Source organism: Magnolia sinica, chromosome 6, assembly GCF_029962835.1.
Source record: "Magnolia sinica isolate HGM2019 chromosome 6, MsV1, whole genome shotgun sequence".
Classification (NCBI taxonomy): Eukaryota; Viridiplantae; Streptophyta; class Magnoliopsida; order Magnoliales; family Magnoliaceae; genus Magnolia; species Magnolia sinica.
Window position 1 is genome coordinate 69,233,098 of NC_080578.1, and position 26,848 is coordinate 69,259,945.

The 26,848-nt window shown below is 40.9% G+C and overlaps 1 protein-coding gene across 2 annotated transcripts in view; it reads left to right on the top strand.

The window, feature by feature from the left end:
• The first annotated feature begins 17,586 nt into the window (after nucleotides 1–17,586).
• Nucleotides 17,587–26,848, top strand: part of LOC131248838 (isochorismate synthase 1, chloroplastic-like) — a 136,795-nt gene continuing 127,533 nt past the window's right edge. For both annotated transcript variants that reach the window (XM_058249316.1, XM_058249317.1), the window contains exons 1-2: nucleotides 17,587–17,732; nucleotides 18,119–18,307. In XM_058249316.1, coding sequence (XP_058105299.1) covers nucleotides 17,625–17,732; nucleotides 18,119–18,307 — 297 coding nt within the window. In that variant the 5' untranslated portion in view covers nucleotides 17,587–17,624. The remainder of the gene's footprint in view (nucleotides 17,733–18,118; nucleotides 18,308–26,848) is intronic.

Below are 26,848 nucleotides of genomic sequence, written 5' to 3' on the forward strand. Positions count from 1 at the left end.
ATATTTATATATTATAATATACATAATTAATTAATTATATATTACTTATTAAATAAAAAATTTCAAACACTAAACCCTATATTCTATTTATATATTATACATAAATATATGGATGGATAGATGATTGATTCGATGGTTAGATGGATGGATCATGGATGTAATGGATAATTAGATGAATGGTGGATGGATGATGCATATTTTATAAATATAATATAAATTATATATATATATTGTATAATAAATATATTATAATATATTAATATTATTATATATATTAAATTAATGTTAGATTGGTAATCATATGACTTAATTTTATTGTTAGTTATCGTTTACAATTATTTGATTTTAAATGTTCTCCAATCCCCACATTAAAGTAATGTTAATGTTAGTGTTATTTTTTGTTATTGTTAATGTTAGGTTGTTAATATTAGTGTTAAATTAAATTATTTTAACATTAATATTAATGTTATTGTTATTGTTAATTTAATTAATTTTATTGTTATTGTTAATTTCTTATTGTTTAATCAGTATCATTATTATTTTTTAAATGTTTTATTGTTATAGTATAGGATAATCAGTTGCCCATTTGAAGATTTCTATGTTGCTAGACATATATTCAGTGTGTTTTTAGATGCATAGAAATTCTCAAATTGTCCATTTTTGGACAGTTCAATGTTGGATAGATAAGAATGTTTTTATTTATTCTAATTAAAATGCACATGCCTATTTCGGTTCGTCTCTTCTATTCTCTCTAGATATATTTCTTACATTTATTTCTTCATTAAATATCCACACTTTGTGTAGATAATTGATGTAGAAATCAAATGCAAGATTAATATATTTTGGGGAGATAATGGGAGATACTGCCGAAATTTTGGCGTGACATTTAAATTAAAAAAATAAAAGCATTACAATATATTCAACATTAAATGGGTGACTGATTTAAACACTTAGAAAATTCTAAAAAATATAGAGGACATTTATATACGCAGCACTTATATTAATAAGTGCCTAAAAGTTAGTTTCCTATCTTTATATTTATAAATGACTAGTGAGGAAGTCCCAACTACCCCTGGTGTCGGTGCGTCGACCACATCTCCTCTTATTATTGAGGAAGAGAGGTCTTCAGTTGCAACTGCAAGTAAATGAAAGAAAATGTTAGCTGTGTGAGATGATTTTGAAGAAATTCTAGTTAATGATGTGCTTAAGATTAGATGTATGCACTGCAAAGGGGTAGGGCGAACAACAGAGGTGGGTGGGCAGGGCAAGGACCACCGGACTAGTGAGGCATGGGCAACTGATCAAGGCAGTAGCGACGGGTGAACACTGGACTAGCTGGGAGAGAGAGAGAGAGAGAGAGAGAGAGAGAGAGAGAGAGAGGGTTTAGGGTTCGAGCTCTGGTATCTAACGGATGGGCTAGGTTGTGTGAGAAAGAGGGGTAGGGTTTAAAACTTTAGTTTTTATAGTACTTGAACAGAGTCAAACCGAGTCAAACCGAGTTGAGTCGAGTTCGAGTTATATACCAATCCGAGTTGAGTTAAGCTTGGGCCAGCTCAAACTCGACTCAAAATATTTTCGAGCTCAAAATTTTAGCTCGACTCGGCTTGAACTCAGTTTAAAATCAAGTTGAATTGAGCTTTTTCGAGTTGAGTCAACGAGTTAACTGAGCTAACTCGATTTATGTACAACTCTAGTTTTTATAATACTTAAACCGAGTCGAGTCGAGTTCAAGTTATATACCGATTCAAGTCGAGTTGAGCTCGGGCCAGCTCGAACTTGGCTCGAAATATTTTCGAGCTAAAAATTTAGCTTGACTCGGCTCGAACTCAGTTTCGAACTGTAAGGCCCGTATCCTAGTCCGTACCATTCCTTAAACTTCCGCGATCCTCCCCGTCAAATTTTGAAAACCAGTGACCTGTAGACAGCATTTGCACGTGACCTGAGTTGCATCTTGAAATCTAAGTCGACTTAACTCGAAACTTGTACCCTAGCGACCGCACCGTCGCTGGGGTTCCAATGCCGTTTCTTGCGCACTGATGTGATACCCAGGCTAGGACTTGTGGGCCTGTGTATATTTCAAGGAAACGTCACCCATTGTGAATCCCGAGAGAATCTCTACCTAAACATTACATCAATCAATCAAGTACAAGTCAAGTATAACCCATACCTAGCCCATCCCTATCTTACCAATAAGGCATGACACCCATCCCTCTCTCACCCAAAAGTCAACCAAGCACATACCCTCTATATCATTTCTCCTTACAACTCCCATTCCTCTCTCCCATCTCTCACCCATTCCATCTTATCTCCCTCCATTTCCCAAGCAACCATGAGAGAAAAAGAATCCTAAAGAGAGAAAAGAAGCCAAGTGTGTGGCCCACTTCCTACCCCCAAATCTCTTATCTTAGCCCTTCAATCTTCATCATCTTCCATAAAAAAAGCCAATGAGCTTAGCATTCTAAGGGGCCTAAGAGATTAGCAATCTGTGGGTGTTTTGTAGGATTAGATTTATGTTTTGATGATGGGCCAAGTGGGCGTATCGATTGATGGTATGGATCTCACTTTGGACCCTAGGTGTGGCCGTTAGCCCACCATGATTCATATGCTCATCCCATGATGGGGCCATTATCCATGGACCCTATCATGATGTTTATTTTCCCATTGTGTAAAGGTCATCTAGACTTTGTATTTTTGGTGGAAAAGGGATCTCCACCGTTGATTTAGATCGGTGGGCCCACATGTATTGGGACCCACTTGATGTATGTATTGTAATTACATAGCCCACCTAGGGAGGGCTCATAGTGGCGGAGCCCTTCCCCTACCACATGATTCTCTCTCTCTCTCTCTCTCTCTCTCTCTCTCTCTCTCTCTCTCCCCCTTGTATGATGGCCCACCTTGTGGTATGTATTTTACCCATGCTGTCCATGTAGTGGGCCCTCCATGTTGTCTATCTAGTGGACCATCCATACCGTCCATCAAGTGGGCCCACATATGTGGTGAAATCACACTACAGCGTGAGTGCTGGTGGTGTGTAACGAGGAGACCACCCATCTGGTGGATGCTGCTGCCAGCGTCCAAAGAACGCTGCAGCAGGCAGCGTCCCAACACACTTTTAGTAAGGAGGAGTGTGGGAATGGGCCCCACCAAGATGTATGTGTCTGATCCTTACCGTCCATCCAATTTCCCAGCTCATTTTAGGCATTGAGCCAAAAAACAAAGCCAAACTGAATCTCTAGCGGGCCATATGGTAAAAAGTAGTGGTTTTGGGTGATATAAACTATTAGGCCTGCTGTGATGTTTCTATGCATCAAAAAAATCAAATATTGGACTTGTTAGGTCTGTCTTGAGCCCAGGAACCCAACCAGTTGAGTAGATCCTCCTGATGTGGGCCCCACCTATGAAAATCCACCAGAAAATAAAAATAAAAAATAAAATATGGATGATGTTGCTGCCAGTGTTCAGAGGATGCTGTAGCAAGCAGTGTCCTTACTGCTTGTTAAAGGGTGGAACCATGGGTCCCACCACAGGTCCCACTGTGATGTATGTTGATCATATACACAGTGCATTTGATGGGTCCCCTTTTGGAATGGGATGTCCCCAAAAATCAGCCATACACGGAACTCAGGTGGCCCACACCATCTAAATCATGTGAAGACATATAAAAGCACTTGTTGGGGTCCATTTGAAATTTTGGATGCATATGGAACTTGGTTTAATCCCTTAACCCAGTGGGCCACACATAATGGATGGGCCGGATTTGTGAACCACGCCTCGGTGGCCCAACAAATTATTATGAATGTTTTAATAGAGGGTAAACCTCTCAACTGTTTCACATAGTGTGGCCCACACAAGCCACAAATTGACTTGATTTTAAGTCTCAGGCCCCACCATGATGTGTGTATTATACCCACACTGTTCATTCATTTTCTTAGGGCCGTGGGCCCCATTGTCTTGAGAGGCCCACCCTACGTATGTGCCCCAATCATGGGCTGCCTTAGGCAAGCCCACCATGATATATGTGTTGTATACATGCTGTCCATCCTTTTTTCTGGGTCATGGGCTGCCCCATGAGGCCCACCATGATGAATGGGTTATATGCACATTGTTTGCCCTTTTTTTTTGGGTTGTGGGCTGCCCCATGAGGCCCACTTTGATGTATGTGTTACACACACTATCCACCCATTTTTCCTAGGCCATGGGCTGTTTTATGAGGCCCATGAGTGAGGCCCAATGTGATGTATATGAGGCCCGTGAGTGAGGCCCAATGTGATGCGTGTGAGGCCCTTATATGAGGCCCAATGTGATGCATGTGAGGCCCTTGTATAAGGCCCAATGTGATGCATATGAGGCCCTTGTATGAAGCCCAATGTGATGAATGTGAGGCCCAATGTGATGTATATGAGGCCTAATTGAGTTATGCGAGTCCACCCTGATGTAGTATCTTATCCTCACCGTCCATCTGTGAACGGTGGAATCCACCATGATATATGTGTTATATGCTCACGCTGTCCATCCATCTCCTATATATTTGGAGGGCCAAGGGCCCCGTTGTGATTCCAATTCCAATGCCAAATGGACCGCACCTTAGGCCAATGGTGGTTAATGGTCCACCGTTGTAAACTTCCCTAGGGCCCATCGATTAGCCATTTCCACCCTTACCTTATTGGGCTAACCCATACCGTTGGGTCCCTACTTATGTTGGTAATACCCGTTGGGCTAACCCAAACCGTTGGGCCCCCATTGATGATGGTACTTCCTACCATGCCTTGTAGAAATTACCCAAACCTTGAAGCCCACATTATGTTCTTACCGGGCCTCCCATAGTAATATGGCCCATCTAGATGCATGTCTTACCCAAGTTTAGCAACCATATCCAAGGCCCACTTAGGTGTTGAGCGGGCTACCCAATCCGTTTGGAAGGATATATAGTCCTAGATGTAGGAACTCCACTAAGCCACTTTGTATATGTATCGAGCCTCTTAAGGAAGCCCAGTTTATTCATGATAAAGAGGTTGAGAAAGCTCAATTGTTCACCCTCTTAACTTACCTTGTTGTACACCCACTTAACTCGCCTCATGGGACATATCTTATCCTTGTATCCAGTTGTTAGGACCTTAGTGTCACTTATATATCATCCACACCGTCCATTTACTTCTTTGGGGCAAGTGTGAGGCCTATCCTTGACGTTAGTCACCATCACCTCTTGCCATATATTGAAGAATATGTGGTACCAGATTTAGTATATCCACTGTATAGAGCCTATCTCAATGTATGGGTTAGATCCACCGTCCCTCTGTGAACCCCGCCTTAGGATATATGATATGTTAGTACCTTGAATAGGTTATGATAACTTATCATAGACCATCCCATATAGACTTCTACATGTCTAGTAGGACATATCATTCAGCCCCTACTCTCGTAAGTGACATACCGATTAAGACCGATCATCGCCTGTTATATCTGATAATCATGCTAGTTAGTCTAGTTGGACACACTGAGATCATGCTTAGTATTACATCATGTTACATGTTCATATGCATCATTTGTATGCTTGTTGTGAGGAATGGTTGATCATAGCATTGCCTTTGGGCTGAGTTATTTAGGGGACTCGTTAAGAGACGGAGTTTCCCCACATGATCGCGCAGTACGCACAGGTTTGATGCATGACTGGATGGTATGACTCATGCACGTTGCATTTGTGTGACATGATCACTTAGCGCCCTAGCGATATCAGGGTTGTGGTCTCCACAGGCACATCGTGGATGGCCAGATGGGATACTAAAAATATTTGGTTCTAGCACTGTGGGCGCTTTGGATGTCCTTAGGTGAAAGTCCCAGAATCCTCTTGGTACCGAAGGAGACTCTAGCGTCTAAACCGAGTGGATACATGAGCGCCTGGGTGCCCAATACCAGTAGGCAACATCTCCCACTATGTCGTGGTTGGTTGGTAGGGGGTGTGGCCTTGTCCATCCGAGTGAGGAGGCTGTAAGCTAGGTTAAGTTTGACTAGCTCATAAATGGGTCCGCTATCGACGAGTTGGGTGGGTATTGGCAGACTACTGGCTAGGCAGATAGTGCGGTCTTTTCAACTCGCCGGTTGTGCAGCTAAGGAGGGGGCAACCCTTGTGTAGTGTACTGTTCACTCCCCAAGTATAGGGTTGTGATGTAGTAATAAACTCGGTGAGACCGAGGTCAAATCCCGAGGGACTGAAACCTATACGTAATCTGAAACTAAATAGAACTAGAACTAGACTAAGATGTAATCTAAATCAAGTGAATATGAGGGAATAATTGTGAATAGATTAATTAAAAACTAATAAAAATAAAGGTGGGAACTAGGGTGCCAAGGATCCACTTGTAGCAATTGAGAAGTTACCTTGTATTGATTCAAGGACACAACTGGAATCAGAGTCCCATCCAATCTAGTTGGTAAGAAGAGATTTGTCAGATCTCTGAATATCTCATGGATCTAATCATCAACAGATACGATTGGTGTAGATTTGGAAGTGATTCCATCACCTAACCATGCCCAGAAGACTATGGTAAACAACAACAATTTACCAAACCCACAGCTAATCACAAGAGAATTGTGAAAGTTAGGAAGGGGTTCCGTCACCCAACCATTCTAAGGAGACAATGGTGAACAACAGAGCCTCCTAAGTTCACAATCTCATAATGAAAAGAACATACTCAAAGCTATTGCAGATCTACTGTAATTTGAGTCACAATAAACTATTAAAAACTAAAAGTATTCCTTAATAATCAAACTAAAATCTACAAGAGTTCAATAATCATGAATCAATGCAACGCTAACAACCTAATCACACTACAAGCTTCACCTCTTAGCCCTAGCTAAGAGGTTTAGCCTAGTAACATGATTAGGCTACACCTTATAGAAAGGAAAAATAAAACAGAAAAATAAACATAAAAACCCTACAAACTCCACTCCTCCTCTTGTGCAGGTCCAAAGAATTCGACTCCCCTTCTCTCTCCCTTTATTCTCCTTTTATAGCTAAGGCTGTGTTAGTGGAAGTCAGTCGGTGACGTGCGTAAGCTTACGCAGCAATGTGCGCAGCAGGGCCTGCTGACTGACGCTAGACGTTGGTGGGACCCATTTCTTGGAATTGCTCACAAGATCCAATCCATTCATTGGATTGTACACGAAATTTCAACAAGATATGGGTGGTTTTGGAATGTTATTGACGCGACCGAAGGTAGAAATCAAGCTGCAATCTGTGTAGGGCTATCCGTTTGTAATTGTTGAAACCAGCACGTGTGCGTGCATGAGTGCACAAGGTCAACATGGGTTTGATTAAATCGAGCCACTCTACATGATGGACGGCTCGAATTGAGCATTTGGACCATAATGGAGGCCCACTATAGATCAGACGGTGCTCTGTTTCATGCCAGAAGAAACGGAAATTTTCATTTTGAGTCGGTGGTGTCAGAGGGCCCCATGATCGAATTCTAATGGGAAATCCATGCCATCCATTAGAATATACTCGAAATTTCAGTAGGAAGTGACTGATTTTGGATTGCTTTTGATGCGGTCCACCTGATTTTCTGCTTTACTGTCCATTCCGCTTTTGAACGGTTGAAAAACCAATCTTCATTGTATTATTCAATTTTGTCACCTAGGCGTGGCTGAGAGGGACCTTGTGAGTCTCATGAACGGTCCAGATCGGACCTTTAATGCATGGTGTTGGCTCACAAAGATCACAGCGTAAGTCCCTGTTATGCACGCTGGAATGAAAACGGAGTTTCCGTTTTTAAGAAGGAAGCTCGTTGCCGTACACGGCTAGTGCACTTGTGCACTATGCACACCCAACTCAGGTGGGTTCCACTATGATGGTTCTAGGAAATCAGATCCATCCATCTGTCTTGTCTCCTCATATAATGCGTTGAATCCGAAGTTGAGGCATATTCAGATAGCATGTGGGCCCCACTCAATGAATTACGGGGCTGATCCATCCGTTGGCCCACTTCTAGAGATATTCCATGGTTGAAATTTTACATGTACGGTTAATTTATGGTCCCCAGGCCATGTATGAAGTTTCGTGTCAATCTGATGGCAGGAACCCTATGATCTTGCATTCTGGACCAATTTCAGGCCTCTTTAACATGAACGGCTTGATCTTCTCGGATCCCTGGCGTGTAAATTCGTTGATTTTGGTCCCATGGAGTCCGTCCCTTGCCTTGGTGAATTCTGAATGTTAATTCCATGCTTTTAGTACCCTGTTTCCGTCCGAGCTCCTAAACACACTTTACAGCATAAACACAGTTAAATTGGGCCATTAAACAATATCATATTAGTAAATCTAGGCAATAAATGGGGTCTGATATGCAATATTTGACCCTCAACATATACTTGTTGAATAGGATTATGCCAAATTAAATTTAAATACTGCGGAATATGAAACAAAGATAGATAGCACTATTCACCAATCCCAGTATAGGAATGGAATGCAACCTAAAATAGAGAAATAGAAACAAAATTTGTTCTAAGGTTTATGGTAGGACAACCTTATTTCTAGAATAAACAGAGAAACGTAATAAAGAGATAATAAAAATATAATGCTGAAATGTAAATCTAAATTATTACAACATTCCCCACTGTGCTTGAAATGAAATAATTACAACATTCACATTCACATGTACATTCCACAATTCTGAATGATAAAAGATAGAAAATATAAATTACACATCTAAAACACAAAGAATTATAGTGGTTCGCCTGTGTGTTCACCAACTGTTAAACAACAGCCACACAGAATGCTACTTCACTCCTAATATCTTCACACAAGGGATATTAACGTTTACTATCAAATAGGTTTTCACAGGTTCACCCAAAACCTTCACAATTGTGTCTTTTTTTAAAGGGCTTACACAATTCAAAAACCATCACTTCTGAGTTTTCTAGCTCTCCTTAGATAACCAACAACTTTGAGATTTTTCTGGCTTAACTTCAAATAAAACCAAACAATGTAAATTACACAAATTGTAAAATACCTGCTTTTCTCCTTCATTGTAGCAGCCCAGAAGAACCAAGTCGGAGTAGAGATTTGAATGTCAAAGTTCAATGTCCAATACTCACTTTATAATGGTTCTAGGTTCTAATAGATTTTAAATTAAAATAAAAGGGCTAGCTCTAATTGATTTTGATTCCAAAAAAAGGAAAATAACAATTCCTCTTTTCAGATTAGATTGGAATACAAGAAACAAAATCAATTAACAAAGCTAAAGAAAGAGAATATTAAATATGCACACTTAGCTTAAATGGAGCACCGACTTATATCTCAGAAGACCGAATTAAATTAACTTAAATTGCATTGTTTATTCTAAGATTCGTGCTCTATTTATAGGTGAGCAAAACACACCTTCAATTGGTCTAAGGACCTCTACGACTGGTCGTAGAACCAACAGATATTTGAAAATTCGGGCGCGATAAGATTTGGCAGTTTCATGACTGGTCATAGGTCTCCTTCGACTGGTCGTAGGATCCATTCGACTGGTCGTAAGTTGTTTAATTTCAACGCTGTTCTTTGAGTCGTAGGTCTACGACTGATCGTAGAGGCAGTCGACACTGTTCCTATGATCGGTCGAACAATCCCAAGGACTAGTCGTAGCCTAATGGAAAATATTCAAATTTTGCAACAAACTTACGACTGATCCAGGAATTTCTTAAACAGGTCGAAGCAATGCTAAGACTAGTCGAACAAAGTCTAAGACTATTCTTAGAATAGACCAAACTCACTTATATAAAACATATGAATTATGTATCCAAAATGACCTACTCTAAAGGTCAACCTATGGTCAGTCATACCTCAATAGTGAAGTAAGGACATTGAAACTTTAGAGATGAGTGACCTTTAAAAGTAATGGAGCTTGAAGTCTTAATGGAGTTCAAACTTGAAAGCTTCTTGAGATCATGAGGTTGAACTTGAAAGCTTCTTGAATCTAGTCGAACAATCTCACTTTCTCGAGTCTTGACTTATGAACAGTGCTTGTCAAACTAAGTTGATCTTGAGTAGAGCATTGTTCTTCATATATGCAAGCTTCATAGTAATGTCTTTGGCACCACAAATTTGATAAAAAACAGAGCTTTGAACTATAGCACTTACACTTGTCACGCCCCAAACTTGGAAATCGAGCTCACAAAATTTCTAATCACCGAATCCGGTGCCGACAGCCTTTGTAGTGCCCCATTCTCGGCTCTCAACGTCCATATACCAGATTCCGATCTTGAGATCCTACAAAGAGAATTTTTCAATATACATTTATCTCATAAGAAGAATAATCACATGTTTACCCAAATCACAAAGGCAACATCATCATCACATATCCACTAATGCTAAAAGGGAAATACATATGTCAAAATCCAAGCTCCAAGAGTCCGCTGCACGCTCCAAGCTCAACGCTGCTGCGACCTAATGCCACCTGCATGTATCTATCATGCATAAGCTTATAGAAAGCTTAGAGGGTGGTGAAAGTGTGTGCGCAAAATAAGTGTCAATCATACAAATACAATGCCATAATCATATAATGTCGAAAATACTAGCAAGATCATGAATCATACAATATCAGAGTAAGCAGAAACATACCGGTATGTCCACGAGTCATATAATATTAGAGTACGTAATGCAGATCATAATGAGCAAAATATCATATATTATGGATGCAATACAATATACAAATCCTACTAAGTCTGTGTAAGCCATATAAGTGCATAAACGTAGCAACCCAAAATGTCATATGCCGCAGATGTAATGCAATATGTGATGAAAATGAAATGACCCAGTTGGAGTGAAGTCGAGATGATAGTATGTAGTATCACAGGCTATGAGGTCCATCACAAGGGAATTCTATCCAGTCCCATACCAAAATTTAGATAGTCAAACACAATGTGGTAAACTCCTAATCTCATGTTGGTCGTGCACCCCAACCAAAATCCTGGCCATTGCGAATGTATACATAATAATTAGTCGTGCACCACCAGCTCGAGTGGATAGTGAATGAATGAATGAATGAATGAGTAGAATGCTTAGTATACCACTCTTGCTCAGTATGTTCACATATCAGTGCCGTACATCTCTGGAATCATCACCGGGGTCTAGTATACTCTAAACCAGATTGCCGCCCCATTGCAAGCAACACGATGAGTGGAAAAGACCTCACTATCTGCCTGCCAATATCGGGCCCAACTCGTCGATAGCAGACCCATTCCTCAAGCTGGTCAAACTCAACCTAACTTTGCCCCCTCTTCTCGAGCAGGTAAGGCTGCAACCCCTTCCAACCGACCATGACATAGTGGGAGACGCGGCTTAATAGTATACAACCCTCATGCGCTCATGCATCCACTCGGTCTAAACATTGGAACAACCTTTGGAACCAAGAGGGTTTAGGAAACTTCACCCAGGGATATCTATAGCACCCCATGTAGAATAGATTTTTGGTGTCCTATTTGCCCATCCATGACATGCTTGTGGATGCTATGACCCTGATGTCACTAGGGCGTACAATGGTCATATCACACAATGCGAGATGCATGAGCCACACTATCTAGTCATGCATCAATCCTGTGCATACCGTGCGCTCATGTGGGGCAACTCCGCCTATTAGGGATCCCCATGAACAGCCTGCCCTATGGCATATGCAATGGGCAATCACATCTCATAACAAACATGTAGATGATGCATAAGAGTATGTATCATGATGCTATGCTGTCACATACTCATAATCGGTATTAATAATCGATATCGGTAATCGGCATTGATAATTGGCTTCAATGAGAATGGGCCTAACAAGGCCTAAGGAAGGTCACAATGTAGACATTCAACCTTCATTGCCCATCAATGTAGATATTTAACCAACATTGCTCCCAAGGAGTGGTCCACATAGAGCCAAACATATAGTGCGCTCATGGCCTCATACAAGGGCCTCATACACAACATAATGGGCTACATACCTAGGCCTAATACACATCACAATGGGCCACATGATATGGGCCTAATACACATCACAATGGGCCGTATGACATGGACCTCAAATACATCACAATCGGCCACAACCCATGGGCCTCAATATACTTCATAATAGGCCTCAAATACAAAACAGGTGGGCCCCATCATATGGGCTAGGTATACATCACATTGGGCCGCACCACTTGGGCCTCGAATGTGTCACAATGGGCCTCATGAGACAACCCATGCGGTTCAAAATAAATGGACAGAACGAATATGGAACATATACAACATGGTGGGCCTGCAAGATGGGCCCCACCAAATGGATAGTGTGTATGTAACACACACATCACGGCGGGCCTCATACATTCACAATAAGCCTCAATCAATCAGCAGTTGGGCCTGATAAAACACATGCTTCTGATGGGCTTGAAAAATGATGGACGGATGGATAAAACATGTATCATGGTAGACCGCAGCCCATGAATGGCGTGCACACAAAACATACCTCAGGTGGGTCCCGTCCCAACTGGACGGTGCCGATAAAATACATACACCACGGTAGGGCCCACCGTCTTTTAGACAGTATAGATAAAACACATACATCATATTGTGGCCCGACAGATGGGTGGCATGGACATACAATGTATACATCAACGTGGGCCCCACACCACCCTGGATAGATGGATAGAGTGGATATAGAATAAACGCATCAAGGTGGGGTCCACATCCCCAAACAGATGGACGTTGAGGATACAACACATACCTCATATGTGGACCCCATAGAGACTTGCAGACGTCATACAGTGGGACCCACAGAGCTTGCGGGATGGACGATGTTGATAAAACACATATGTCAGGGTGTGGCCCACCATCCAGCAATCTGGACGATGTTGATCTAACACATATATCATGGTGGGCATCCACAGATGGACGGCATGATGAAACACATATATCAGTGGACCACACCGTCCTTAACTAGACGGTGTGGGAAATACATACATCAAGGTGGGCCACGTTGGACAGCCTGGATGAAAATATATACCAGGTGGGTCCACATGTGTGGGACCCACATGAAATGAATGGACAGTGGGATATAACACATACCTTGTGGTGGGATCCACCGTCCACGTGGCTGGATGGTGTGGATCTCACACGCCTCGTGGTGGGCCACGCCGAAATGGATGGACGGTTTGAATATAAAAGACACACATCAAGGTGGGTCCCACCTCCACACGTGCAACACGTGTGGAGTGGGTCCCACACTTGCTGATGTCCTATACAACAACTATATAGCTGTATGAGGTACAATAGCCAATTCGTTTTCACATCAGGTGGGTCCTACGTGGGGCCCACCAGCAAAATGGATGGACGGTTTGGATCTAACACATACATCATGATGGACTACAGAACTTGCTGCGTCAATAGCAGCTCTAATTGTTGGTCGTCCAGCAGATGGACGGCCTAGATGAATCACATGCATAGGGGGTGGGTCTACACATGTGGGGCCCACCAAGTCAACATCAAGCTGACATTTGTGTTTTCCTTTCTCCCAGTGTCCAAAGATCGGACGGACAATGTGGGTTCCATCCACGCATCAAGTGGGTCCCGTCTAGATGGACGGATAGTGTGGATGAAATCCACACGCAGGTAGGTCCCATATAGCTAGACGGCATGGATCATCATAGGTGGGCCATCATAAAAAAATAGAAAGAGAGAGAGAGAGAGAGAGAGAGAGAGAGAGAGAGAGAGATGGAGAGACGTGAGAAGGGGAGGGACCCCTCCACTATGGCCCCTCCCTATACAATGCATACATCAAGATGGGTCCCACCATAGTGGGCCCTCAAATCACAATAAAAGCAGCGGTTGAAAAATCATAAAATCACCCACTGTTAAATCTTGGACTCCTTCCACCGATGCATTCTAGAGCTCCAAGGGATGAATTTCAATGGTTGAGATGAAGCTTGGAGGGTGGGATTGGGTGGTAGGAAGGTGGGCCACACAAAGCTTCTTTCTTCATAGAAGCTTGGACGTTTGCTTGGGAGGAAATGAGAGAGAGATGAGAGAGAGGTGATGTAAGGAGAGAGAGAGATGGTGAGTGATGGATGGAGTGATGGGTGTACTTGACTAGGTATGGGTTGTAAGCGAAAGAGTTGACTTTGGGGTTGCTCTTGTACTTGACATGATGGGATGTGATGTGATTGATTGATGGGATATGTTCTCTTGAGTTTACAAATGAGTGGCATTTTCCTCGAACTGAACGCGGGCTCACATCTCCTAGCATGGGTATTGCCTCGGCGTATGAGACGCGGCATCGGAACCGCTGCGACGGCACGGTCGCACTGGTACAAGTCTCGAGTCGAGCCGACTCTGGATTACGGGATACGACTCAAGGTCATGTGCAACTGCTATCTATGCATCGCGGGTCACTGGGATTAGACTGGGAGGACCGCGGAAGCCTACGGAACGGTACGGGCTAGGATACGGGTCTCACAGTACTAGACCGCTGTGGTATCTTAGTGATGAGCCATACTGATATGTGGACCTACTAAGCAGGAGTTGCGTATTCATCATTTGATTGATTCATTCATTCACTATCCACTCGGGCTGGTGATGTGCAATCAAATCTCGTGTGTACCTTTGCAGTGGCCAGGATTTTAGTTGGGGTGCACGACCAACCTGAGATTAGGAGTTTACCACATTGAGTCTGGCTATCCAAATTTAGGTATGAGACTAGTTTGGATAGAAGTCCCTTGTAATGGACCTCACAGCCTACGATACTTCGTACTATCATCCCGACTTCATGCCCTAGCTTAGTCATTTCTTTCGCACCGCATATTGCATTGCATCCCCAGCACATGGAATTTGGTTTACCACGACCCCGCATTGCATAGCCGATCTGCATTTCATACTCTGATATTGTATGACTCATGAGCTTGTCAGTATTTCTGCTTACTCTATTATCGTATGACTCATGGACTTGCCAGTATTTTCGATATTGTATGAATTGTGGACTTGTATTGTATACTTAGCACTTGCGTTGCGCACACGCATACACTACCCTCTAAGCTTTCTATAAGCTTATGCACAATAAATGCGTGCAGGTGACGCCAGGACGCAGTAGCACTGAGGCAGGAGCGTGTGGCCTAGCTTTGTAGAGGTTGTATTATATACATGTATTTCCTTTCAGCATTGTAATCAATTATTTATATTAGTGGATATGTGATGATGATGTTGCTCTTATGATTTGGGTATACTTGTGGTTATGCTCTTTTACAAAAATAATTTTATACTGAAAATCCTCCTTATAGCTAGGATCCCAAGATTGAAAATTTGGTGTATGAGTGCTGAGAGCCGAGAATGGGGTACTACGGAGATTGTCGGTGTCGGATTCGGCGATCAAGAATTTTATGAGCCCAGTTTCCAAGTTTGGGACGTAACACGAACCGAGTTGAATCGAGCTTTTTCGATTCAAGTCGAGCGAGTTAACCGAGCTAACTCGGTTTGTGTATAAAATTAGTCCTTAGTCTTAGAAACTTTAGTTATTAAAGGGTAAAATTATCATTAAAAATGTGATTGCTTGGGAAATGTGACCAAACAATGCGTCATAAATGATCTAGATCAAACCCAATTCCTTTATGAAAATATCTCATACAAAATGTCTGACTAGGGAGTAAAAGTCATATTCCACGAGATCTCTATCATTCAATCATGATGTAAAGTAAAACTAATGTACTTGTGTTGTCTTCTATTGATGGTGCTTGCTTAAAGATGATGGCATTGACAAAGATACTATAGTATTCCTTCCTGTATAACACCTAGAGGCATGACTCATATGGGAAAGCCTTATGTGTACAATTGTGATCAGATTCCACTCCACACCGCTCGTAAGATGGAAGAATCATTACTCGTTACTCTCTATAAGGGTAATGGTGCACAGTAACCTTGCATTGTACATGTATAACCACAACCACATGGACCATGTGAGCCACCCTATTGACTATTTTACATCCCTTCCTTACTCTTAAGACAGCATGAGGCCATTTGGATTGTAAGTTACTTTAGATAACTTACTTATGCCATAATTATCTTATGTTGGTTTCTACTTAATAAGCAGCTAAGTATGTTTAGTAAACAACATACTTGTCATCCAAAAAATAGAAAAGCATATTCGGCTTCCAACATCATAAGTATCCATCCCAAAATTCTATTTGGTCCCCTTACATCCACCATCCATCGTGTAGGGCCAACCTTTGATGTAGACCATTCTGTGTGGGCCCTACCTTCGATGTGGGTCATCCATCATGCCGGGCCCACCTTGGTTGTGGGTCATTCATCATTAGGACTTGACCTTTAATGTGTACAGTTCATTAAGTAGGGTCCACCTTTGAATGTGGGACCCACTATCAATGTTATTGTCCATCATGTGGGGCCTATCTTCAATATCCATTGCCCATCATGTGTAGCCCACCCTTTGATGTTGACACTCCATCATGTGGGCTCATCTCCAATGTGGGCCACCCATCATGTGGGACCCGCCTTGGATATGGGCCACTCATTATTAGCCAACCTTTGATGTGGATTGTCCATCATGTGGGGCTCACCTTGATGTGGATCATTTATCATGCGGGCCCACCATTATTAATTGCCCATCATGTGGAGCCCACCTTTGATATGGTTTGCCCTTCATGTGGGTCCCAACTTTAGTGTGGGTTGCCCATCATGCGAGGCTTACCTTAGATATGGACCATTTATCATTAAGGGCAGAGCTTTGGTATGGATTGTCCATCATGTGGGGCCAACTTGACATAGGTCATTATCATATGGGGCCCATAGATTATCTATCCATTCATTGGACGAATTTTCAATCTCATGAACTTGGAAGGGTTTATGGCTACAGACAACATATTCCCCTAAATAAATTTTAAAATTTTTAACTTATTAACTTAAGTTGAAATAGCTACTTATTTGGTAGTATCCAAACGGGCCCTATGTGTTAGGACCCTAGTTAGAAAAATACTCGTTTTAAACTCAATATTTTGACAAAAATAAAAAATTAGCTGAGTGATCAAAACTTCAAATATTTCAAAAGATAAGAAGAAAAAAAAAGGCTTTTTTAAATAATTCGAATTAAACATGTTTTTTTAAATAAAATGCACTTTTGTTAAAAAAATAAAACAAAATTTTTTTTGAAACAATAATTTTTTTTTGAGATTGGCAGTCACCACCCATGTACGCTCTTTTTCATGCACCAACGCTCTAGTTTTAATTATTGCTTTTTAACCTTATATATAATATATACGCAGACACGTCTATGTGTGTGTGGTATATATATATATATATAAACTTTTGGCATTTATCTGGTGTAAAGTCAAGCGTTTCCTTCCCTATATCTCTCCCTTGACTGTATCCCCTCATCGCGCCACGTGACTTGCACATGGCATGACGGTATACAGTAGAGATACTTCACTCTACTCCTATGCATACGCATGTACGTATTTTTGTTCTTTCTTCAAGCTTATATATTGTGATTGCTGGAAACTAAACCGCAATAACTAAGCTCTCTCTCTCTCTCTCTCTCTCTCTCTCTCTCTCTCACCCCCCGTATTTCTCTCTCTCTATCTCTCTCTCTATCTACCTCACTCCTAAATTCTCTCTCTCTCTCATGGCTGCGGGGACAGCGGTTCGGTCAATCGCTCAGCTAACGGCTCCAGACTCTTCCAAGGGCCGTTTCTCTATAGCACCAATCCGGAAATGCCGATCGGTTTCCTTTGTAAGCTCGACATTATCCTTCCACTAAGCAGGTTTTGCCGCTGGATTAGGGACTCTCGTAGCAGGTCGTCTGTTAAATCCTGACCGTCCATCTAGCATTTCCCGATCAAAAGGAAGAATAGACTCCCGATATGTAAACTGATTTATACGGAAATAAGATCAATTTGACTCCCAACGGGATGAACGGCTAGGATCCATCTTCCAACCCGTCGCGGGGCAGGCATTTTGGCAACAGACGTTCCTTCCTGATCCAGCGCGTTAGACCACCGACCTCTTATCCATCCATTTCCTCTCCTCCGTTTCTACTGGCCCTTTCTTTGATTACGAAATTATCTTTTTTCAATTTTCTCCTCATTTATTGGGAGATTTTGATTTATGACGTGGCAGAAATTCCGATTCCGTTGCCTGTCGATGAATGGGTGTGGAGGAGACCCGGAAAGTGCGGTCGGGGTGTGCGAGACACGGACTCTTCCTGCGGTCTATACTCCCGAAATGGCTTTGAATCAGCTGACTTCGGCGGTTTTGGCTTTGAAATCCAAACCCCCGTGCTTTAGTTCCGGAATTATTCGGCTCGAGGTACGGATGCCCATTTTTAATTCATGATTCCTTCAGTACTCTCCGGGACCATGCATTAGGTTGATTGCTGTTTATATATATATGCTTCGATCCAAACCGTCCGAATTGCTGGCACCGTTCGTATGGGGACTTTGATAACATAGCCTCAGTTTGCAAGTAACAGTAGCAGCATCCATTTACGGACACGGGTTCCCTGGAACAGCATGTCACGCGAAAGTTCCTGCGCTTGAAAGCTACATGGGGCCGACCCTGATGTTTGTGAGAAATCCGACCCTGATGTTCGTGAGAAATCCGCCCCATCCTTTCGCTTTGCCAACTCATTTTACGTTAAGGGACAAAAACGAGACGGATCTAAAACTCAAGTGGGCCCCTTGTCCTGATATTATCCGGCAAAGCGAATGAACAAACCAACATTACGTTGGGCCCCACGTTGCTTCCCAAACTTCTTGCGATAGGCAGCGTCAGTTAGATTTAGCATCCATACGTCCACGTGAATGTTTACAATCTTTAGATTTACATGATTTTAGTGGGGCGCATGGTTTGGACGGCTTGGATTTCGTAGATTCATGCTAAGTAGAGGGCAGGAGCGGATTGCTGGTAACCCTGGGCAGAGAGATATCTTTGCGCATAGGACTGTGTGGGATCCACAGGGTTGTCCGTGACAAATCAACTTCGTCCATTCGTTTTGAAAGACAGGATAGGAAAGGAAGGTTCTAAAAATAAGGCGGATCCAAAACTCAGATGAGCCAGACTAACAAAACAATGGGACAAAATAATGTATACTATTAAAACCTTTCCAAAGCTAAGTATGATGTTTATATGTTATCCAAAAGATTCCTAGAATTATTATCATCCAAATAAACTGGATAAACAAATATCATCTTGACACAAAACTTCTATCACCACCGTATATTTAATCCCCACTGTTGTGTGTCCTGGCCCACCTGAGTTTTAGATTTTCGTGGTTTTTTTAATCATGTCTTATTGTGGTCTTTCAAAATAAATGAACGGAGTGGATTTGTCAAGGACATCTCTATTGAGCCCGCTCAGCTCTATGTGCCCGGCGTCACGGCAATCCGCTCCCGCATAGGGCGGGCGCGAGGCGTATTGTATTACCTGTACAGGAGTGTGCGGATCATCTGTGTTGAAGGCAATGGACGTGGTTTTCCACGAAAGCCTTTGGCAGGAAGTTCCTGCGCTGTTTGGGAGAAATCCACTCCGTCCATTCGTTCTTCGATCTCATCTTAGTATATGATACCGAAAATGGGGCGGATCCACCCACATGAGAGAGGGAAATTTGGGAAAAGAGTTTACCACCGTTGAAACCTTCCTGCAATCAACTTGATGTTTATATGCCATCCAACCCTTTTGAGATGTCATCCCAGTGGAGTGAAAACAGGAAATATTTAGCCTGATACGAAACTTTAGTGGCCATAAAATTGTTTCGACGATGGTCACTGAATCCCCACTCTTTCCTCCAGTGCAGTGGACTTGAGTTTTGGATCCACCTTATTTTCGGTTGCACGTCCTAAAATGACTTTGCAAAACGGACGAACGGAGTGGATTTCTCATAAACATTGTGGTGGACCCCACCTAGCGTCTCAGCATGGGAACTTCCTGTTACATGCTTTTGCAGGAAAACCGTGTCCCAAGAAAATCCAGTGTCCACGTCATTTCGGATGATATGATAGGCCGGATTTCTACCTACACAATACAACTTATAGGCCGGATTTCTACCTACACAATACAACTTTTAAGGTGTCTAACTTTTTTCGGTCCCAGCATGACTTTTTGTTTTAGATCTGCACCGTCGATCAATTTTTAAAGAACATTCTAGCACATGAGCCCAAAAATAAGTCACGTCCAAAGCTAAAAGACCACACGACATAACGCAACTGAGGTTAAACAATATGCTTGAAACTTTCCTAATGTCTCGTTAGGTTAATTTGCTGGTCACACATATGACGTACCTAGATGAAGGTAAACACAAATATCATCTTAATGAGAGCCTTCTGTAGCCATAAGAAACTTTCAACAGTAGGTGTTCAATACTCACTACTCACTATCTCCGTAGTATGACCTACTTAAGACTTGAATCTGCCTCATTTCTTGTCTTACTAATATATGAAAAAAATGAATGAACAGTGTGGATCTAATATGGATCTAATACGTAAGTCATGATAGGCTCCTGGAAATTTCACATGTCAACACTTGAGGTTTTCTTCACCTGACCTTGAATATGCTGCACCATGGGAGCGGATTAGGTCGTACCCGGCCACGTTGAAGATGGTGCAGCCCTTACCGTGGTGCCCCCTTATATGTGCATTCAGTATCCACCATGCCCATCCTTTTTTTCGAATTATTTTAGGACATTATCCGAAAAAATGAAATAGATCCAGTCATTAGGTAGACCATACCATAGAAAATAGTAGTGAGTGACTATTAATAAGCTACAAAGGTTTTCGATTAAGGTGATACTTGTTTTTTCTCTACATCCATGCTTACATGAACTTATGAATAGATTAGATAGCAAATAAAATTATGGAAACATTAAAGTGATCCTTAAGAAGTTTTTAATAGTAGAGTGTTCAATGTCTATCAGAAGTATTGTCCACTTGGTAATTAAATTTTCTTAATTTTTAGTATCATGTGCTCTTAAATGATGTAAAAAATTGAATGGATGAAGCGGATACAAATTACACACATCAAGGTGGGCCCCATGGTAAGGGCTGCACCGTCTTAGGTGAGGCCGGAGTCCTACCTAATCCGCTCGGGCTACACCACACGACACAGCCATCAATGGAATTTATGATATTTTTATTAGATTCAAACCGTCTAGGCATTCTTTAAAATCATTATAAAACAATGCATATCTAATGATATAGTGGACGCTGAAGATTAGATTTGATACCACCTATGAAAACTTTTTGAGGTCACAAAAGGATCTGATCAAACTGATATTTGTATTTTAACTTCATCTAGGTAGGTATGATCCCGTGAACATGTCAAATGGAAAATGACTCTCAACTTTAGCCTTAGAAAAGTTTCAACAGCACTTTGTTTAATGCTAGTGGTGTGATCTACTTGAGCTTTGGATGTATTTCATTTTTTGGATGCATGATTTAGGATTATCTAAAAAAATTGATGGACAGTGTAGATCTAACACAAAAATTATGGTGGGACCTAATTTTGTTTTAGAACTTAAAAAGTTGTGTTGTATAGTTAGCAATCTATTTAGGGGCCGTTTGGCGCATGGTATTAGATGAGAGTAGGTGAGATGGAATTGCATTTGGTCCCATGCCAATTCCACTCAATGTCTGGGAAGATTGGAAAAGCTTGGAATTAGATTAGATGGAATTTCAGTGGTCCCGTGTCAATTCCACTCAATGTTAGCAAGTCATGTAAGTCTCACTATGATGTGTGGGCTATATCCACACCGTCCACCCATTTTTCGAGATCATTTTAGAGCATGGCCAAAAAATCAAGTAGATCTAAAGCTCAAGTGGACCCCACCATAGAAAGCAGCTAGGATTGAATACCTACCGTTAAGAATTTCTTTGGGGCCGCATAAGTTTTGGATTTGCCTCATCTTTAGGCCCATGTTATAAAATGAGGTTACAAAATAGATGAACAGTTTGGATATAACACGTGTTATTCTTAATAGTTTCAAATGATGGTAGATATATCCATTCAATGTACCACCATATTACAAACGAGCATGGAATTAAGTTTATCCTATGATAACAGAGGACGATCCTGCCAAATGTAATGTTTTTTGAATCCCATCTCACCTAATCCTTCTGAATAAATACAGCGTATCTTGGTAGCCCACGGTCATAAGAAATGACGCTAGCGTGTAGCAATAAGAGGACGTCACTGGAATTTCCTGTGCTACCCGGGCGCTTCTATAAACGTACCCATCGCCAGTATAATAGGGTTTAAAGGTGGGGCCAATCATTCGGTGATCTAGACCATTGGTCTGGTAGGCGCCATCATCGATGAGCTATTTTCTAAAATCTCTTTTGTGACTGGAAAATAGGCTGTTAAGAACAACTACCCTGAAAAGGGGCACAAATAGGCGGCTAGAATCCTGTATATTTTCTCTTACTTTTTTCTTTTACAATTTTATTTTATTTATTTATTTATTTTTTATTTTTTTTAGTTCTTTGGGATGGAGTTGCATTTCGTCCCATCCAATTTCCATCCAGCGTTTGGGAAGGTTGGGAAAAGTTGGGATTAGAGGGATATACATGTGAGCACCACGTTGATGCATGTGTTTTATTCATACCGTTACACATGATATCATGGGTATAAACATATACAAGTGACTGACATCATTGATTTGCTATTACATACTCCCAATGGAATTTTACTTAATCTAGTGCTTTTCCGGTGGCAAGAAATTTATCTTATGTTTGGATGGCCAAATTATGGTAAGTATTTCCAGACGTATAATTATTGTGCAGTGATAATGTTAATCCCTTCTAATACAATTCTATACCATTTAATCTCACAAACCAAACATGCTTCAATTTTTGCTAGTGTAAGGGTGTGCGTGTGCGTGTGCAAAGAAAAAAAAAAATAGTATTGCCCGTGGCAGGACATAGCCTGTGTGGCCCCCTGTGTTATATGTGTTTTATCCATGCTGTGCATCTGTTTTTCCAGCTCATTGTAATACATGAGCCTATAAATGATGTAGATCCAAAACTTAAGTGGACCACACCATAGAAAGAAAACAGTAAGAATTGAATGCCCACTTTAGAAAACTTAGTGGGGCACAAAAATATTGGCGCAAGTTTATATTTGTATTTTCCATTCATCCAGATCTGTCTTGCCTTATCAACAGGTTTTGGATGACAAATAAAATATCAATATAAGCCTTAGAAAGTTGTCCAAAATAGGCGTTCACCTCACAGTTTTCCCTGGAGTGGTCCACTTGAGCTTTGGACCTGCATTGATTTCAGGCTCATGGTCTGAAATTAGCTGGAAAAACGAATGGACGGCGTGGATAAAATACAAACATCATGGTGGGACCCACAGAGTTTGGCCGCGTCTATTCACTGTTACGCTCGTTAACTTTGAAAGGAATGCCCGCTGCTTTCCGCCAAATGTGATCAGATTGCGTACTGAGTTAGTCAGTACGCTCTTACCGTACTGATTAAACTCAGTTGGCCCCACCGTGAATGTATTGGTCTTATCCACTCCGTTCATCCATTTTTTCAGATCATTTTAGTGGTTGAACTCAAAATTGAGTATATCTAAAGCTAAAGTGGACCATACCACAGGAAACCGTGGGAATAATGATTTCCACCCTTGAAACCTTTTTATGGCCCATAGTGATGTTTATTTTTCATCCAACCTGTTCATAATATCACAAAGATATGATTGAAGTGAAAACATAAATATCAGATTGTTCTAAAACTTCTGTGGCCCCGTGAAATTTTCAATGGTAGATGTTCAATTTTCACTGTTTCTGGTGGTGTGGTATATTTGACCTTTGGATATCCTTCATTTTTCCGCTAACGACTTCAACTTATCTGTTAAAATGTATAGACGGAGTGGATAAAATGCATTAATGACTGTGGGACCCAGAGAGTTTACTCAGTAAGCGAAGCGTACTGAGTTACTAGGTACGCAATCCGCGTCCCGCCAAATGAGAGTGTTTTTAAGTGAAATCGGATTGCCTACACTCTCATCGTACACTCTCATCGTACTGAGTAATCTCAGTTGGGCCACCTTAAATGTACGTGGTCTATCCATGCCGTCCATCAGTTTTTCCATTAATTTAAGGGGTTGAGCCCAAAATTGAAGCATATCCAAAGATTAAGTAGATCATACCATTGGAAATAGTGGGGATAATGATTTCCACCATTGAAATCTTTTTAACCCCCACAGTGATGTTTATTTGTCATCCAACCCAGTTCATAAGATCTTACAGACAGGGATGAAGGTAAAAAAAACAAATATAAGCTTGATCTAAAGCTACCCATGGCCCCCAAGAATTTTTTAACGGTAAACGTTCAATTCAACTATTTCCTGTAGTGTGGTCCGTTTCAACATTGGATATACCTCATTTTTTGGCTCAAGCTATAAAATTAAAGATAGATGGAGTAGATAAAATAAATAAATCATGGTGGATCTCACAAAATTTACTCAGGATGCTAAGCGTAGTGAGTTGCCCCGTGCATGGGGCTGTGCGAGGCCAGAGAGATGTTCCTAACAAATCATTTCCATCCGTCTATTTTGCAAGACCACAGTAGGAGAGGATTAGTATAAAAAAAAAAAAAAAAGAAGAAGAAGCACATCAAAACTTGTGTGAGCCATACCAGACGAAACAGTGGGGATTGAACAGCAGGAGGTCAGAGAAATTTGGATAATTTTTTAGTATAGACCCGACCTACCACCCACCTTTTTTTATTCGACCCGAACAAAACCTACCTTACCAAAGTAGACCTCTATCCGTACAGACGAACCAATAAAGATGAAAATACCCCTACTTTTTTCCAGCTGCTTTACCCTAAAAACCAAGGGTATTTTTATCCAAAACCCTCTTTCCGTACCCTAAAATTCTACTTTGGTAAGATAAGTTTTTGGGTGTCAAAAAAAAAAAGGTGTAAGAGGCAAGAGTTTACAGTGCTAATTTTTTCCAGAAATTTTGTATTAGGATGATATTTGTCCTTACAGTTTATCTGAGTGATAATAATCCTATGAAGGTTTTAGATAGCATATAAATATCATGGTCAGCTCAAAAAGGTTTCAATAGTTGACGTTTCCATTCCAAATGTTCTGTTGGTGTGGCCACTTGGGTTTTCGATCTGCCTTATTTTTAGATTAATATTATATGGTGATATTTCCAAAAAGATGGATAGAGTGGATTTGTCAGGGTAAGCGAGAAGAAGACAATTTACTAATGTTAAAAACGTGAGGGGAAATACAATTTTTTCTAATTAAAATTTTTGATATAATCTCTCCCCTCATGAAATCCATAATGATTGAAGCTTGAATTCAATCGATGGAGTATCTTCCTTGAAAGGGAATGTATGCTCTTTGCATGGGCCTACAGTGAATGCTTCATCGACCCAAAATCCGATGGTCCGCTCATCAGGTGGGCCGACCGTGGATGATAACATCCGTTATTAGACCAATGGTCAATGCCTGGCCTATAGCTTATATCACATTAACCAAGTAGCCTACCTGATGAATGTTATGGGTATCCATCCCCCATGGGTACGGATGCATGTTTGGGTAAAGCAACACGTGCTACCTTATGCATCTCTCTGTAAACGACAACATTAACTTATTTATTTATTTATTTTACATACACCCATATCACATAAGCACATTCACCTGATGCAATTTGTATACCGCGGAATTAATAGATTTTTTATGCATGAATAATGAAGATAAAACGCTTTAATCTTAAAGGCGTACTCGATTGAAACACATTCCTGTTATCATGATTTTATTGGGAAATGATATTAACCTTCCGCACCTTACACTTTTTGGAGAACTTTTAATGGGAGTAGGGTTTTATCTCTTATATAAGTGAATAGACCAAGACATGTATATACAGGAAAGAGGGCAAGAGAAGCGTACCCATTATATTTCTCTCCCCTATGATATCCACATCGTAGGTTTCTATATCTGACTTAATAACCATATATAGGGATCACGGTTCTAGCGTCCTGTTCCATACCCATATGTAATGATTGCAGTTGTGGTGGAGTCCACTAAATTGCTCAATCTAAATAATCCAACAGTTAGATCAAAATAGATTATACGTGTGGCCCACCTAATAAGAAGAGTCTTACATTCTTTCACTTAGGCTATATTGATCTCTAAAAGAAAACAAAACATTTTATTTTATTTTGTGAAAAATATTTTACAAAATGAATTTGTTTCAAAGTTGCTAATGGACTCCTTACTGAATTTCAAAACATTACCATTAGATAATTATGAGCAACGCTTGTCAGATCCCGGTCCATCAAGACCACTGATACTTGATCGTGGTAGTAAACACAACATTTAATCTTTTTGAAGTGCGACGAATCACGTTCATGAATATCAATACCCTTAATGACATGGATCAAGGATATGAGGTATAGTATGAAGATTACATGTCTAATGTGATCATATGTGCATATCTTCAAGTGGTCAAACTGAACGTGTTTCTAAGACACAAACTAAAGTTTACTTACTCAAAACTGAATGTGCACACTAAAGGAGAAACAAGATATAAATTGAATAACAGAATCATCAATGCATATAAAAGACATCTAAAATGTCTGTGCATAATCGATCAAAACTGAAAACTCCCACTACTCAAATACATCCTTTGGATTTGCAACTCCTATATATGTCATATGTTCCTTAAATAGTGTGATAGGAAGACCTTTAATAAGAAAATCCCATATCATCTACCTCATGCTGATGACTTCTATAAACACATGACGATTCTAAATTCTCTTATTCACAACAAGATATTTTATGTCAATATGCTTTGATCTCAATAAATGCTTATTGTTGTTGGAGAAGTTAACT